General features: G+C 41.5%; 1 protein-coding gene across 2 annotated transcripts in view; it reads left to right on the forward strand.

Moving 5' to 3' along the window:
* fkbp10a (FKBP prolyl isomerase 10a) overlaps positions 1–18,764 on the forward strand; it is a 315,758-nt gene that overhangs the window by 151,392 nt on the left and 145,602 nt on the right. For both annotated transcript variants that reach the window (XM_084131485.1, XM_084131484.1), the window contains exon 2: positions 1,454–1,602. In XM_084131485.1, the coding sequence (XP_083987611.1) occupies positions 1,454–1,602 (149 nt within the window). The remainder of the gene's footprint in view (positions 1–1,453; positions 1,603–18,764) is intronic.

Below are 18,764 nucleotides of genomic sequence, written 5' to 3' on the forward strand. Positions count from 1 at the left end.
TAAGTTTCTGCAGATATATTTCTCAATGCCCTTTCAGTTTCGTTTTAAATACATTTATTTTAGCTTGATGTTTGTATGTTGTTTATGAATACCAGATTGTTTCAAAGCAGCTTTACAGAGATAACAGGAAAATAATGCAAAAATGTTTGTTTCCAGAAGAAAATAGCGTCACAGTCTAGATTAAGTAAGTTCACTGATGTTTCTTTTTTTTTTTTTTTTAAGTTATTAATTTAGTTAATTTACCGGTTCATTTAGTTCATTATATAGCCGCTCTGGAGTAAACTATGATGTCATTGTCCAGCTCAGTTCAGTTTTTGTATAATAGTGTCAATGCAGGCAAATCAATATTAATGTTGAATATAAAATTAAATGTTAAATGTAATGTCCCCATTCAGCCCAATTTGTGTTTTATTTTATAGTTTAATATATAGTTTTTTAGCTACTTATTTCTCATTGTTGTTTCTGTTCTGAATACTGTTCAATTTAAAGGATTTGTTGTGGAGTGAGGGGAACTAAAATAGTATAGGCATAGTATTTATAATGTTTGTAAATGTTTATTTTTATTTACCGGTATTTAATATACATAAAAATGAATGTAATTGTTTGCAATTACGAGGTTAAGGGGTGTTTTTGTAATAAGATCAATTTCTCTTTCATGAGATACTCCCTCTTCTTTGCCGGGTTATGTTTCTCCATGTTATAAATCATAAGGGAAGGCTTCTAAACCATGAATTTTTAGGGGCGTGATATTAAAATGACGATTGTTTTCCACTGAACACATTTATCAACATACTATCATTCGTATGATGGGATTGGCGGCATACGAATGTTTCATAAATCACACGTGAACCCTGTTGTAAGATGATTTCTTTGCTCGGATCGGCTCTCATTTCTGTGTTAGATCGATAAATGAGGCCCACTAACTCCATTTATCGTTCACTTTGATCTTTGAAACTTTGCAGAACTTTTGCACTCACAAACAGCTATATAACACACTACATAAAAGGTAATATCCGAAAAGCATCATAGGGGAAAAGCATCATACGGGAAAAGCATAATTGCAAAGCTCTATGTGTACTGTCAAGGAAGGTAAATTGTTTTTCTTGTAATCATCCCTTCCCATATATATATATTTTTTTTTTTACAGTGGTTTTGATGTTATATATATATATATTTTTTTTTTACATTGAATTTGAAAATGTAATAAGTGTTTTTCTTTTCTTTTCTTTTTTTTACATTGAACTTGAAAATGTAATAAACGTTTTTTTTTTTTTTTTTTTTTTTCTAAAATCAAAATCTCTCCATTCTATCCATTGCGGTCCTTCTAGCTTTTTTTTTTTTTTTTTTTTACTAAAAATGTTTTTCCTGAATGTTTTTGTAAATAAAGTCTCTCTCTCTCTCTCTCTCTCTCTCTCTCTCTCTCTCTCTCTCGCGCGCTCTCTCTCTCTCTCAGCCTGGATAAGGGTTTTCCATTCGTGGGGCAGGTGGGTGTGGAATCTAAAGTCATTCCAGGTTTGGATAAAGGAGTTCAGGGCATGTGTGTAAACGAGCGAAGGAAGATCACCGTACCTCCTCATCTGGCTTATGGAGTCTTGGGAGCTGGTAACAATGTCTTTTGTTTTTTCGCCTTAATAAATCAATTATTTTCCTAGTATGACAGAGAGGCCAAAAAAGGCAATACATATCCCCAATTTTACACAGTGTTGTGTTTACAGTGGGTGGTCCTCCTGCTATGGATTTGTTATTCGATTCATTATAATGACTGATTTATTAAAGTTATTTACAAATGATTATTTTATCTTCTTGCAAGAAACAAAATTCATTAACTATCACCATAGAATTAGAAATAGTAATAAGATACTTGACAAAATTGTGGATTTCTGTATATTTAGGGTTCCAATTGCCCTCATTTTTATGTCTCTCGTCCTGGAGTTAGACAGATAGATAACACACTCTTTATAACACATAGGCTTTTGGGAGAATCCTGCTTTATACATTGAGACTATTTACCAATTTGTTTAGCCATAATTAGTTTAACATTTAAAAAAAGAAAATCTAAACTTGACAATTTTTTTTTTTTTTTTATAACATAAATATAGCCATATCCAAATTAAATACGATAACACTTTAGAATAGTTCCATCATTAAGGAATAACTACACAGTAACAAATGAGTAACACAATATTAACACTCTAGTAACTACTATTAACTAACAAGAAACTCTGATTAATGAATTAGTGAGTAATAGTGCTCAGTTGAATGAGGCAGTTCACTATTAGCTAATCAATGACTACTGTTTTTTTTTCATACCTCACAGAGGACTACTAAGGACTAAGGATGTACCAAAATTCCAGTAGTTCGGTACCGATACCATTACAATTTTACGGTTCTCTATACCAATTTCGGTATCACAGCAAAATCTGTTGGAACTATTTTTCTATTTTATTGAACTATTTGAATAAAATATTAAATTAAATTCAATTACTTTATTTATGACGGTAATCATAAGTAAATAATGCATATAAGCATTAAAGGCTACATGCTGTTTAACCCTCTGGGGACCAAGCTGTTTTTGGGGTCCTTGAGATGTTCTGACATGCCTTGACATTTGTGCTTTTTTCAGTTATTTATAAACATGTTAATGGAAAAGGTGTAAATTCACTCTATATAGCACAAACAGGGCTACCATAATATGTGAGCAACGTGTATGTAGATGTTTGTATTTTTAAGAGAATAATGTTTATGCGTGGTTATTGGAAAAAATTAAAATGAAAGTTGCTGAATTAAGACCACAAAACACATATTAAATATGTGTCCACAAGACTTTTGACTAATGGATGTTGTCCCTTTGAGTTCTAGCTTCAAAATGATGTAAAAATAGTCTTGCTTTATCGTTCACAAAAAAAAATACATTGATTTAAATGGTGTAAAACAGGTTTTGCTTGGAAAGCCAATATGCGAGGGGGAGGAGTAGTTTACACCTTAGATTACAAGGATCCCACCCACTCTGCATAATTAGCCATTCACTCAGGTGTGAAACTGACTGAGCCACAATGCAAGGACAAAAGATGTATTTAGAAGAAGACTTATATTGACCATTTAAGATTTCGCTTACATCTCTCTTGTAAATATGTTTTGCTATTTTATTAAAAATGTTACAATTACAACAATAATTACAATTTCAACAATATTTCAAGTGTACTCTTTCTTTGTAAAAAAAAAAAGATTATAGGCCTACATTTTATCATATGTATTCATTAGTTTGAATATAGCCAACATTGGAACATCTAACATCTTAGTCTATGAATTTATTTTTGACAAAAATAGTATTTTTTTTGCAGTTTAATACGTTGCTTATACAAATACATTTTATTTCAACATATTCCAGTCGATTTTTACTCATCTCAGTAGGCTATAGCAAAGCAGTTTATTCTTTCACACGCAGACGCGCGATTCATATTTAGGCTAAACAGTCTTTACAAATATGTCCCCTTCATTCATCTCACAGAAAGGCGAGTCATATTATAGAAATGCGATTCATCTTTTTGCGGTTTACATAGGCCTACACTAACGTTATTCCATAACGTTATTCCACACGTGAGAAAAGAAAACAGCCTACCTCACTCCTCAGCGGAATCTGCTCCTCATTTCAGGAGATATTGCTCCTCATCAGCACTGTTCTGAGGAATCTTTTCTCCATAAGGTAGGCTATAATGTCTCACTCGCGAGGAGTCACGACGCGCTTTGTTTACAGCTGATGTGGGCGTTTCACAGCTCTGAAATAGTTTATGCCCGTGGGTCTGTTTGCCTGTTTGACTGAATTTTCGCGGAGTTATAGATCATTTTCGAACGCGTTTCAAATGGGAGTTTACTGACAGAGAGAAGGCAGAAATCGCATCATGTTAATTTTTCTTTATTTGTCAAAAAGCAAAACACTTTATTTTTATTGTGAGTATACAGAAAAAAAATAGAAACTGAACAGGATCGATTGATGTATTACACGAAAATGAAAGATCAAAATTAACAGAGCATTTAGTGTTTATTTTCATTGCTAAAAAAAAAAAACGAGCAAAACGCGCGGGCGCGTTTGTGGTCCCCAGAGGGTTAAACATAAATATTGCTTATTAAAAAAATCCCATGGAGACGTAGCTAAATCTACTGTACAGTAGACTAATATGATTATTTATGTCAATTTCTTCAAGTTAAACCGGACTTTTATTTTGACGGGTTGCCGTGAAGACCTTTGAGTTTCTGTGTGTGTATGATATGACGATAGTTTTTTTTTCTCAAATTAAACAGTAAAATGCTCATGAAGTGACTCTCAGAGTGGCTTTGGAGATGAATTTCATCATGTCATCATATCGAGGCAGCAGAGACTGAAAACAGCGCAAGCGTCACTCGTGCTTCAGTGTGTGTGTGAGGTAAATGAAACCGCGCGTCTGTGCCATTCATTCACACAGAGACAAGCATAACATGCAGGGTTAATATTTAAATAGTCTCTTTGCAGTTTAATATACACAGACACTATATATATTGCCATATAATGTGCACATGTAAATGTGACTTTATAGCTTTAAGGGCATTCTGTTACGTACGCACGCGGGGGCGTTGCCCTAGCAGACTCACGCGGTTGCGGGGAGTTTTAGTTTGAGCACTTGCCTGTACCGTGCTACCTGCTGCACGATTGTAACAATACAAAGTATTAATTTAACCCTGAGACTCGTGTGGACATTTGAATTATTTACATGGTGTCAGAAGCGTTTGACGGACATATTGCTTCTCTGAAAAGATGGCCAAGTTTCATCCTCCGGAAAGTTTCGCTTTTGATCGTCCAAATGAATGGGCTGACTGAAAGCAACGTTTCCTGCGATTTCGGCTGGCCACTAAACTGAGTAAAGAGGACGGCGAAGTGCAGGTCAGTTCGCTGATTTATGCCATGGGGCCTGAGGCTGAAAACATTTTCAAGTCTTTCACATTTGAGACGGAGGGGGATGAGAAGAAGATTGACGTTGTGTTGGGAAAATACGACACATACTTCTATCCTAAACGCAACGTGATTCACGAGCGCGCCTGTTTTCACCAGAGATCGCAGCGGCCCGGTGAGAAAGCTGAAATGTTTATCAGAACACTGCGACTTTGGTGTAAATAGAGACGAACACATCCAATGGCTGATCTTACACTTGCCCAAACGATTACAACTGTTCGCCAGTCTGAGGAGGTTGCACTCCAAGTTCACCTGAAGGGGAGTCACATGCCAGTACAGTACATCAGTACAGGAAATCCGTGGGAGAGGATTAGGCAGAGGAAAGCTTAAGTGGAAACCTAAAAAGAGAGAAAATGATCAAGGAGACTCAAACTGTGGAAAATGTGGAAAATTGAAACACAGAGATCCGGAAAGGTGCCCAGCCAAGAACTCAACATGCAACAAGTGTAAGAAGGTGGGTCACTGGGAAAAGAAATGTTATAGTAAATCAGTCAGAGAAGTGACAGAGACTGTTTCACAAGACACCATACTTCCTGGGTGCAGTCACAAATGAAAACAGAAGTGATGAACGATGGACAATACAGTTTGTGATGAACGATGGACAATACAACACCGGTCAAATTCAAAATTGACACGGGTGCAGATCTAAACATTGTGGGAGCAGGGGCGTTCAACAAACTAGTTCCCGACAAGAAATTGGAGTCATCTAATATCACACTGTGCAGTCCAGGTGGTCAGTTGGACTGTTTAGGAAAGTTCCAAGCCAGCACAGAATATAAAGGAAAGCCATACTGTTTTCCAGTATACGTCATTGGTGGCCACAACGCGAGCAATCTGCTAGACAGAGCCACTGCAATGACCATAGGGCTTGTGAAACGTGTCGAGGAAGTCCACACAGCATTTGGTGAGCACGGAACACTCAAAACCGAACCTGTTAAAATCCTGTTAAGAGATTGTAAGAATTGAGAAATTAGGAAATGCTCAAAGAGCGACCAGACCCTGAGAGGACAAAAGGACCTCTCTGGAAATTAGCATTTAAACTCACCTTTTGTGAGGCAAAGTCTCACCTCAGAACACATCTCTCCCCCTCTTCCTCACTCCCCCTCTCACATGCTGAAACCACATGTAAATTACCCAAGAAAATGTATAGTTTAAAGTTTGTTTAATAATGTTACATGCACTTTTACAAGTTGATTGTACTGAAATGTGTGTTGGCAGTGCCTGTACACAACCATCATAAAATGATAAAAATCCATCTAGTGTTTTTTTTTTCTTCTTATATGTTTACCCCTGTCTCAAATCAAGCCGTTCGATTTTGTGATGTCACAAAATCGACGCCCCTCCCACGATTGTTGATTGACAGCAGCGTTACAACACAGACCCGCCCTCACTCGTGAGCGAGCTGTCAATCATAGTCCGCGTGTCATTGTTGATACGCGCACTGTCTATGAGCAGAATGGCGTCTAAGCGATTGTGGTGTTCTGTTCTTGGGTGTAATAACGAACACAGCAGTCATTTTGATGTTCCTAAATCCGAACCGCTGAAGACGCAGTGGCTGAGTTTTGTTTTTGAAGGGAATATTCCCCACGATCAACGTCAATGCTTTCATGTTTGCGCAAATCATTTCACACACCAGACTGCTTTACAAACGAGGGTCAGTATAAGAAGCTGCTCCTGAAAAAAGGATCGGTACCGACTATTAGTGTTCCTGCTGAACCTCCAGAAGAACTGAAGTGAGTGTAACATTTTATTGACCTTTATATTAATCTTTATATTAATCTTTGCAAATCTTAATGCAGCTAAGGTTTACACTCAGGGTACATTACGGCATGTTTTCTATGTACGACGTTCTCAATATAATTCATAATCCCACGTTTATAATGAACAACGCGTTATGGTTATTGTGTTACAAACGGTGTACGCACAGAACAGAGGGGCGGGGTGAGCAAAGCTCATTATCATTTAAAGACACATGCACTTAAATGGCGTGCTGAAAACAGAGCTGTTTTTGACCAGGTAAAATGAGTGTTTTCTTACAATACTAATGAGAATTTTTAATTAAAGTATATTACAAACTTTTAATTTAGACCCTAAAGAATCATATTAGCTTGTACAAAAATGGCATTATATGGCCCCTTTAATGTGAATGATTATCACAGAGTATTTTGTGTTTGATATCATTTAAAATGTCTCAGTGTGACTGGTACAAATGTCTCATTTTCAAATAAGTAAAACAGAAGGTAACAAGGTTTTTAAGAGTTTAAAGATAATGCTGAGCCATACACAGTGCACACTGCTCATCGTGTCCCGTTGCCTCTACTGAAAAAAGTATTGGTGATTGAGCCTGTGACTGAGCCCACTGACTGGTGTGCGCCTATGGTGCCAGTTCCAAGGAAAAATGGGAAGGTGCGCATCTGTGTTGATTTGAAGAGGTTAAACGAGGCTGTAAGGAGAGAGAGGTACGTCCTTCCAACTTCTGAGGAAATTACTGCTAAACTCAGTGGCGCAACCATGTTCATGTCACTGGATGCCGCCTCCGGGTCTTGGCAGATACCTCTGCACTCTGAAAGCACCAAGTTAACCGCCTTCATAACACCCTTTGGGAGATATGCGTTTAAAAGACTGCCATTTGGAATCACAAGTGCTCCGGAAATCTTCCAACGCAAAATGACAGAGACCCTCAATGGCCTGGTAGGCGTGGCTATCTTCATGGATGATGTCCTCGTGTATGGAGATACTCCAGAGCAGCACGACCAACGTCTCAGCAAGGTGCTGGAAAGGATCGAGTCAGCCGGCCTGAAGCTAATCAAAGAAAAAATGTAAGTTTAGGCAGGACCAGCTTCACTTCTTGGGTCAAGTAATTGACAAAACAGGTGTGAGGCCCGAGCCTGAAAAAGTCAAGGCAATCCGCAAGCTCCCACCACCACAGAACGTGCAAGACCTAAAGCGTATTTTGGGCATGTTCAATTACTTGGGGAGATACATTCCAAATTTGTCTACAGTGTGTCAGCCACTTTATGACCTGTTAAAGTCCAAGTCAGTATGGACGTGGGACCATTCTCAGCAGGAGGCATTCCAGTGGATTAAAGACATCCTGTCCACTTCTCCAGTCCTGAAGTTCTACGATGTGAACCGGCCTAATGCTGTCTCAGCTGACGCCAGCAGTTATGGCATAGGCGGAGTACTGTTGCAGCTACATGAAGGGGAATGGAAACCTGTGGCATACTGCTCATGTCGCCTGTCTGATGCAGAGACCAGATATGCACAGATTGAGAAGGAGTGTTTGGCGAGCGTCTGGGCCTGTGAGAAATTTGGAAAGTATCTGTGTGGCCTTGAGAGCTTCAAATTGGTCACCGACCACAAACCTCTGGTGCCACTCATGAATCAGAAAGACCTGGACAACATGCCAATACAGTGCCAAATACTACTCATGAGACTTATGAGATTTAAACCGATGGCTGAATATGCACCAGGGAAGACCTTAACAGTGGCCGACACACTCTCACGGAGTCCACTACAGTGCCTGGAAATGGAGACTGACACTCACTCAGACGTAGCGTGCTATATAGCAGCCGTTGTAGACGCCCTGCCTGCAACCCCACGTAAGCTTGAGGCCATAAAGACAGCTACAGCAGCCGACTGTAACCTTCAACTGGTGTTGCAGTACATAAAGTCAGGGTGGCCAGATTACATAGGCCACGTCCCAGCAGCAATCAGAAAGTATTTTCCCATGAAAGCTGAATTATCTGAATGCAATAGGATCGTCATCAGAGGCAGCCGTATGGTGATTCCAGATGTGCTGAGAAAAGACATACTGAACCGAATACATGACGGACACCAAGGTTTGACAAAGTGTGAGAGCGAGCCCATGCGTCTGTATGGTGGCCCAGCATCTCATCAGCAATCCAACAAAAAGTCCAGGCTGTCAGGTATGCCGTGAGATGAAACCCAGCCAGCGGAAAGAACCTCTCATCTCTACCCCCCTTCCTGACCGGCCTTGAAAGAGCCTTGCTATGGACCTGTGTGATCATAACAAACACACTTACCTTGTTGTGTCTGACTATTTTTCCCGGTTCCTGGAAATACTTCACCTGCCGACAACCACTGCCTCGCAGGTAATCTTGAAGTTGAAGACAGTGTTTGTGAGATTTGGCTGTCCAGACAAGGTTGTGTCTGACAATGGGCCTCAGTTTTCATGTCAGGAATTTAAAGACTTTGCAAGAGAGTTTGACTTAATACACATCACTTCTAGTCCACACAACCCTCAAGGGAACGGACATGCAGAGAGAGGGGTTCAGACCACTAAAAGAATCTTGACGCAGAAAGACCCTCTGCTTGCCCTTATGTGCTTTCGGTCAACGCCTTGCACCACCACAGGCGTGAGCCCGGCAGAGCTACTCATGGGCCGGAAGATAAAGACAGTCCTTCCAACACTGGAGGCAAATCTATAGCCCCGATGGCTTGATCTGGAAATGGTCAGGACTAAGGATGCATGGGAAAAGGGGAAACAAGCATTCTACTTTAATCTGCGCCATGGAGCTAGGCCCTTGCCTTCTTTAAAGCCAGGTGATCCCTTCCTCATGAAGCTGGATCATCAGAAAGCCTGGAGAACACCTGCTGTTGTCAGGGGAGACAGCACCACACCACGCTACTTTGTTATTGAAACACCTCAGGGAGCAACTTTGAGACACAACCAGTGTCACTTGCAGCATGTTCCTCCGGCAACTGGAGACACTCACCCTCTAGCTCCAGATGGACTACAGCAAGGTGCTGCCACACAGCAGCCTGACCCCGCAGTCTTCGCTGACACTGCATCACCAACCCCCAGTGTCAAACCGCCAGAGACTCAGACTGGACTGTTCCATACCCGGTCTGGTAGACTGAGTAAACCTGTTGAAGGGTTGAATCTGTGAAGGTGTGGCTATTTTGATCATATTTGGAGCCATGCACTGTGGGGAGGGGAAAAGATGACTTAAAGGAAATGTTTGTTGATTTTGTGGACTGAAGTTTATTTACACTGCGAAGAGAGCTTATGTTCTAATGCTCGTTTATATATTGCACAGAGTAATGTTTGATGAGTTAAGCCTACTGATACTAGTGCCTTACTGTTTAATCAAGTGCAGTACCGTTCAGTTATAGGAACAGTCAGGATATCTTCGGTATCTTGTGTATCCTCAGAGAAAGAAACAAAACTTAAAAGGGGAGATGTCATATAATGTGCACATGTAAATGTGACTTTATAGCTTTAAGGGCATTCTGTTACGTACGCACGCGGGGGCGTTGCCCTAGGAGACTCACGCGGTTGCGGGGAGTTTTAGTTTGAGCACTTGCCTGTATGCTACCTGCTGCACGATTGTAACAATACAAAGTATTAATTTAACCCTGAGACTCGTGTGGACATTTTAATTATTTATATATATATAATATATTATATCGTGGTATATATCGGCTACAGACAGTGCTCCATGTAAAAAAGTTAGTCTGGAGCCCCGCGCTTAGATAAAAACACGGAAGCGACTTAAAGCAGCTACCTATTAGTGGGTACCGAATATACCCGATACTACAGAAATGCTGGTATCGTCACATTTTCAGTACCGACTTGGTACAGAAGTACCGGTACTTTGACAACACTACTAAGGACTACTATGGACTACTATATACAGGTTCATAACAGAATTCAATTAACATGAATAATGCATAATGTATAATTTATTAAAGTAACTTTACTTTACCATGATCTTAACTTTAGATCACCCACTAGTAATCTAAAGTGAAAAACATAACTCTCTAGTAATGACTGAAATCATTGTAAGCTTTTGAGGTTTTTGTAAAGTATTGGATAGTAATGACTCAAGTGTTACTACACCTAGATAGGACTACAAATTATTTTGATCAATATTCTAAAGTGAAAAGCATGGTAACTCCCTTGGTAATGACTGATGTCATTGTAAGCTTTTTAAGTTTTTGTAAGATTTTGGAGAGTAATTCCTTCCGATGGATTTGTTATCACTTGAGTCATTTCAACTGAGCACTATTACTTGTTAGGGTTCTGTCATCTCGGTCTAGTGTGTTTCTTGGTTTTGTGACAGAGCCCTGACACTCCTGTCTTTGTCTGTGTGTCTTGTTGTGTTCTGTTCCCTTTCAGTTCGGTCACGTTCAGGACATACCCTACTGATTGGAATCACGCTTAGGGAGCCTGTCATCTTCGAGTATTGAAAAAAACAAGCCAATGCATATTGGCATGCGAGATTTGCAATACGGGTGTATCTGCGTCTTTTTCAAGATGCCATTCCACCCGTGCGTTTCTGGATGTGGTCGTTCCCTGTCCCTAGCTGATAGTCATGTTCCCGCAATGAGAACATGACCCATCCACAAAAGTAACAACATAGTAAACATGCGTGTTCGGGCTTACAGCACGCTGAAGCAGCTTTTGTGGATGGTTCATGTTCTCATTGCGGGAACATGACTATCTTGGTGCTGAGATCGAGACTCGCCTTCATCCATGAAGGTGGAGTCCCCATTCCCATGCCCCGTTCTAGCGCCCCTTCTGGCCCACCCCAGAAGATAATTTCTGCGCCGTGTGGGATGGGTGATCTGAGGATCACAGTGAGGGCTTCCCCACCCGTTAACCAGTCCCCGTGGGCCCCTCACTCCTCTGTTGCACCGCAGCTGGTGGAGCTCCCTGTGGAACGTGCTGGTCCCTCTGTAGTGGACGACCCGCCGTTTCGTTCAGGGCTCCTCCTGAGGACAGGATGTCGATCGCTGCATCGGAAGGGGAACTAGACTCTGGAGATGACGACTCGGCTGCGCTACCTCCTTCTGGGAGAGTAGCAGTGCCCGAGCCGGATCCAGAAATGTCAGCTATGCTGAAACGGGCCGTCTTGGTTGGATAATTGTTTTTTCTGGGCGGGCCGTGCTGGTCCTCAGTGCGCCACCCTGGTACCTTTCTTTCCCGAAGTGCATGAGGAGGTTACTATGTTGTTGATGGCACCTTTCTCTGCCAAAATCCGCCTTAGTTCCTCCTCGAAGGGTTACGAGGCTATCCCTCCAGTGAAGCGGTCTGTCGCAATGCAAGTGTGTCCAGCGACCGCTACCTCTTGGAAGGGTGATCCTCGTCTCCCCTCTAAGGCCTTTAAGTTCAGTTCAGTTCATTTATTTATAAAGCACATTTAAAACAGTTGCGAGGCTGACCAAAGTGCTGTACAAGCGTAAGATAAGAGTTAAAGTAAAAACAGCTAAGAGATTACATGTATAGATCGAACCAAAAATGAGGACAATTTAGACAAAACAAAGTTTAAAACATATGGGCTAACATAGAAGAGACTAAGAGATTACATGTATAGATCGAACCAAAGAAAAAATGGAGGCAATTAGACAAAACAAGTTTAAAACATTGGGCTACATAGAAGAGACATTAACAAGTATTGAAAGCTAAGGAAAACAAATGAGTTGTCAGCAGTGATTTAAAAACTGATAGAGAAGGAGCTGCTCTAAGTTGTGCTGGCAAGTTGTTCCATAAGCTAGGCCCCACCACCGAAAAGGCTCTATCTCCTCTACGCTTTAGCCTAGTACGAGGGACATTGAGAGTATTAAGATTACTAGATCTTAAGACACGGGATGGGCTATAAAAGTGCAAAAGTTCGGACAGATAGCTTGGAGCAAGATGATGCAGGCATTTGTACACAAGTAGGAGAATTTTATAGTCAGTTCTATATTGGACAGGTAGCCAATGTAGAGCTCGCAGAACGGGTGTAACATGATCGTATTTGTGTGTTTCGTAAGAAATTTAGCTGCAGCATTTTGGACCAATTGGAGGCGTGCAAGCTGGGATTTTGAAATGCCGCAGTACAGAGAGTTACAATAATCCAAGCGTGTTGTTATGAAAGCATGAATAGCCGTCTCCAAGGATTTTTCGGTAACGACATGTTTAATTTTAGTAAGCAGGCGGAGTTGGAAGAAGCTAGACGCAACAACAGAGGACACCTGTTTCTCTAGAGTTAACCCCCTGAGGTCGACGGTATCGCCGGCGATACCAGCTCGCTTTTTTTTTATCAGTGTAAAAGAAACTCATAAATACTCTGTTGACTTTGATTTTCCATAGGAGTTTCATACATCAATCGATTCTGTTAAATGTGTATTATTTTTGTGTATACTCACAATAAAAACAAAGTGTTGTGCTTTTTGCCAAATAAAGAAAAATAAACATGAAGCGAGTTCTGCCTTCTCTCTGTCCGTGTAGTCCATTCTGAAACGCGTCCGAAAATGAATCATAACTCAGCGAATACTTCTCACACAGGCACGTGAGATATGTCTTTATGAAGCTTGAAATCTCTTCTTTTAAATGAAGTAATTTATATAAAAAACAAATATTCTCATCTTGTGAAATCTGTATTAAAAGAAAGCGATTCCAGTCGACCTCATTAGACCTAATTCAAATGTAATGTGACACACCCACAGAGAGCGCATGCTATTCAAACGCAAATGGCTGAGGTAATCCACGCAAACCTGTGAACGCCCCCATCAGCTCGAGAAAACCAAAACACAAGTTTATTCAGATCATTACTTGTTTACACGGTCTTGCAGCGCTGTGAGGAATAATGAGGAATATGAGGAATACGAGCTGAGGAATACTAGTAAGTTTTTTTTCCTTCTCGGGTTTCTGTTTATGAATGAATGAACGGCATAGATGCGCGCTGTTTACCACAGCTGGCAAAAAACAATATTACGTGACAGTTCTCCATTATGGACGCGAGCGCTCTAAAAAAAGCACTAAAAGACTTTCAAACTTTCACAGAGACCTCAAAACAAAGTACAAATCCTTTCTTTAAAACGAATTTCGTTTTGTATCAATTGTATCTTAATTTTAATAATTTTTTCATTAACAAATTTCCTGGATTTAAAGTAAATATAGGCTAGCAATCACAACATAAGGTGCTTGAACTGGAGATCATCATGAACCAGACCGTAGCCTACTCGCCTCACATGTCTAAAAAATGTGAAATATATTTACAGAAAGCTGGTTCTAAACAAAACCATCCAAAACAAAAAACTATGTAGCCTAATAAATGTGCATTTCTCTGGTGCGTTCACTAGCCTACTGCGAAGATCGCGAGTCAATAGCCTATCGTCAACTTCATCTTTGCCAGAAGTTAAATTTAAATGGTCAATATAAGTCTTCTTCTAAATATATATTTTGTCCTTGCATTGTGGCTCAGTCAGTTTCACACCTGAGTGAATGTCTCATGATTATGCAGAGTGGGTGGGACATTGTATTCTAAGGTGTAAACCACTCCTCGTTCACGCCCCCCTCGCATATTGGCTTTCCAAGCAAAACCTGTTTTACATCAATTTAAATCAATGTATGGTTTTATGTGAACGATAAAGCAAGACTATTTTCACATAATTTTGAAGAAAAAACTCTAGGCGAGGACATCCATTAGTCAAAAGTCTTATTGACACATATTTACTATGTGTTTTGTGGCCTTATTTCAGAAATTTTAGTTTTTAGTTTTTTCAATATCCATGCATAAACATTATTCTCTCAAAAATGAAAACATGTACATACACGTGGCTCACATATTATTGTAGCCCTGTTTGTGCTTTATAGAGTGAATTTACACCTTTGCCATTGATATGTTTATAAGCAACTGAAAAAAGCACAAATGTCAGGGCATGTCAGAACATCTCAAGGGCCCCAAAAACAGCCCAGACCCCAGAGGGTTAATCGACTGTCGAGGAAAACTCCCAGATTTCGTACACAGCTTGTGTTAAAAACAGACAGATTACCTAAGGTGTAGTTGTCAGACTCAAATTTGTCTGATGGGCCAAAAACAATGACCTCAGTCTTTGAATCGTTTAATGTTAGAAAGTTACTAGCCAGCCAGAGCTTGATCTCATCGAGACAGTCCATTAGAGATTTAAATGCGGAGGGGTCATTTCTTTTTATTGGCAAATAAATCTGGGTGTCGTCCGCATAAAAATGAAAAGAGACACCATGCTTTCTTAGAATCGAGCCTAAAGGAAGCAAGTACAGAGAGAAAAGCGCGGGAGATAAGATAGAGCCCTGTGGAAGACCAGTTTAAAGGAGAGCAGCAGAGGAGGTGAAACTGCCAATCGTAACTGAAAAATATCTGTCAGTTAAATAGGAATTAAACCATTTTAAAACTGAACCTTTCAGCCCCACATCCTTTAGTCTAGATAAGAGCAGCGAATGGTTAACGGTATCAAAAGCTGCAGTTAAGTCCAAAAGTACTAAAACCACGGGGTTTCCAGCATCTGTAGCAACTAAAATGTCATTTAACACTCTCAGCAGAGCAGACTCAGTGCTGTGAAAAGACTTAAAACCAGACTGAAACAGTTCTACAGTTTTAGACGCATTTAAAAATGACTGAAGTTGGCACAACACAGTCTTTTCCAGGATCTTTGAGATAAAAGGGATCACCGAGATTGGTCGATAATTATTTAGAACCGAAATGTCTAAGGAAGGCTTCTTGAGTACTGGAGAGACAAAAGCCATCTTTGACATGAAGGAACCGAGCCGGTAGATAAACATTTGTTTACAAGTGACAACAGGCCAGGGCCAATCGACTCTGTTATCATTTTAAAAAACCGAGGATGAATATCATCAGAAGGACAGAAAGAGGGTTTGAGTGTGACGATGGTTTCAGTAAGCAATTGAAGAGTAATGGGTTTAAAAATGTCCCATGATGTTGGCGGCGTAGTCGGAGCATACTGGTCATCATATGATGCTGTTGTCTGAGGCCTTAAGTTAGCAATTTTATCGATAAAAAAGCTCAAGAAGCTTTCACATAGTGCATATGAGGGATTTGGAAAAGTCTTGACAGGTGGATTTAAGGCAGCATGTATGACAGAGAACAATATCTTAGGTCTATGATGGTTATTGGAAATTATGTTCGAGAAATAAGCAGCTTTCGCGGCCTTTGCAGCTAACTGGTAGGCCAGTAGGGAATCTTTGAGTAACTTAGATGACAATTGAAGTCTGTCCTTTTTCCATTTCCGCTCAGCTTTCCTACATGCTTGTCTTAATGTGCGGGTCTCCGGGGTTTGCCACCGATCAGTTCTAGTTTTTTGTTTAAAAACTTTCAGGGGAGCAGTTTCATTTAACACCTCCAGCCATGAGTCCTTTAGCAGCTCCAGGTGTTGGTCGACATCAAGATCAGGAAAGGACGAATCCAGCGACAATTGAGAACTCAGATCATTAAAGAGCATGTTAAAATTCACTTGAAACTGAGATGGAAAGTGCCGAGCAAGAGTTTCAACATTTGTAGGTGAATAGAACAGGTTAGGGAGAGACATATTAAATATAATAGGGTTATGGTCAGAGATCAGTGTGTCCGATATTACAATCTCCGAGATGGAAAAACCATAGGTAAGTACTAAGTCCAAAGTGTGGCCATGTGTATGAGTAGGAGAAATGATCCACTGTACTAAATTAAAAGACTCAATAAGACTTAAAAATTCCTTCGAGAGGGCATTTGAATGAATATTGAAACATGAATATTAAAATCACCGACTACTAAAAAGCGATCAAAATTAGTAGTGATGTCCCCCATTAATTCTGTAAATTCATAAATAAAATCCTTTACAAGCTGTGGGGGGCGATACAACACTACTAGCAGAACAGGGCCATTCCACTCAAGCCTTAATAGCTGCACTTCAAAACTAGAGAAAATCTTTGCAGAGATCATTTTACAATGAGTGAGGAAAGACTGTTTTAAGACCGTCACCAGGCCGCCCCCGCGGCCGTTTTGACGAGGCGAATTAAAAAACGAGCAGTCATTAGGGACCAGTTCAGAAAAGGGACTTAAAACTCCCACCTGTGTCCAAGATTCAGTGATGAACATGAAGTCTAGCTCGTGCAAGGTGAAAAAATCATTCAGCAGGAATGTCTTATTTACCAGGGAACGAGCATTTATCAAAGCCATTTTTGGTGGACTGATGACATTAAGCGTATGAGCTCTGCTCAGTTGGCGGAGGTTTGAATGATTCACCCAACCTTGACGCGTCTGGTGAACGCGGATGACAGAGTCGAATCTTGGACCAGAAGACGAGCAGCAGACAGGGTGGATAGGGCGAAGCCAGCGCGGGGAGAAATCCAGCGAACGGCGGTCAGCGTAACCGTCGCGGACCGACTTCCACGTCGAAGACGCTAGGCTAGATACGAAACTAGCCCGCAGGTGTAATTTCCGTCGGATGGAGATCCCCGCCCGTTTCCCTCGTTTCCTCCTCCGCTTTCTCCAAGCAAGATCGCGGGGCCAGCGACATATACAGTTAGGTATATCCAGAGGCACAGACCCGTAAGGTTTGTAGATAAAACGATCTGCATCAGTCTTTTTTGCCGCGAGAACAGAGGTTCGAATATTCAGTAATGTTTGACGGTCATACACCAGAAGAAGTGCACAACAAGTTGGGAGAAAAACAAATAAAAGGATTAGTGATAGACGGCATGCCAGCCACAGCGGCGCCATCTTCTTGTCTTTAAGTTCTTGTCCGTTCTCACGGGCAAGGCTTACAAAGCCTGTGGGCAAGCCGCTTCCTCCCTGCATGCCATGGCGTTGCTGCAGGTCCATCAGGCCAAAGCACTCATGAACATGCACAAGGGTAGTCCAGAATGTGAGCTCATGGGTGAGCTCCGCACCACAACCGACCTCGCCCTCCGGGGCACGAAGGTTGCGGCTTGTGCGGTCGGTCTGGCGATGTCCACTTCAGTGGTCCAGGAGTGCCATCTCTGGTTCAACCTGACTCCGGAGGAGGGCCGGGTGAAGAATTTTTGTTTTTTGTCTGTTTCTGTTCCGCCGCTGGCTCCCCGGAGTCCTAGGTGCCAACTGCATTGGCACCTAGCAGTACACCTTGCTCTGAGACGCCTCAAGGCGCCGCTGCTCGACAAGCATGTACTGGTCCGTACGGACAACACTGCGACCATTGCATACATCAACCATCAAGGTGGTCTACGCTCCCGTCGCAACTCATCTGCCATCTCCTCCTCTGATTTGGGACCACTTCATGGCCGTACAGAAAGATCTGTTAGCCTCTCCAGACTTGTCCCATTGCCAGTTGTTCTAGTTGGACCCTCGGTACGGATGCACTGGCACACAGCTGGCCCCGGGGCCTCCGCAAGTATGCGTTTTCCCCAGTGAGCCTTCTCGCACAGACACTGTGCAAAGTCAGGGAGGAAGAGGAGTACGTCTTGCTAGTTATCTCTTCTACCTGGTTTCCAGAACTAATGCTCCTCTCGACAGCCCCTCCCTGGCCCATTCCTCTGAGGCAGCACCTTCTCTCTCAGGGACGGGGCACTGTATGGCACCTGCGGAGGTTCTAGGTGATCTACCACAAGCTGTAGTAGATACCATCACTTCTGCGAGAGCACCCTATACGAGGCATGCTTACGCCCTGAAGTGGAAACCTGTTCATTGAGTGGTTTTCTTCTCACCGAGAAGCCCCCCGAAGATGTTCAGTCGGTACTGTGCTTTCCTTCTTGCAAGTTGAGTTGGAGCGAGGGCTGTCTCCCTCCACCCTCAAAGTGTATGTTGCCTCTATTGCAGTTGATGGGAGATTCGTGGGGAAGTACGACCTGATCGTCAGGTACCTGAGGGGCGCGAGGAGACTGATGTTTCCTGCCTAGTCAGTCGTGTCGTGAGTCTACTTACCTAATGTAGTCTAGTCTGTATTGTTTCCCCCCCACGGGGTAGTTTCTGTTTTGTTTTACTTTTATATTAATAGAGCCCATATTCCTCTGCATCCTTGAGTCCTCATTTCAACC

Source organism: Abramis brama (genome assembly GCF_963993115.1).
Source record: "Abramis brama genome assembly, chromosome: 12".
Classification (NCBI taxonomy): domain Eukaryota; kingdom Metazoa; phylum Chordata; class Actinopteri; order Cypriniformes; family Leuciscidae; genus Abramis; species Abramis brama.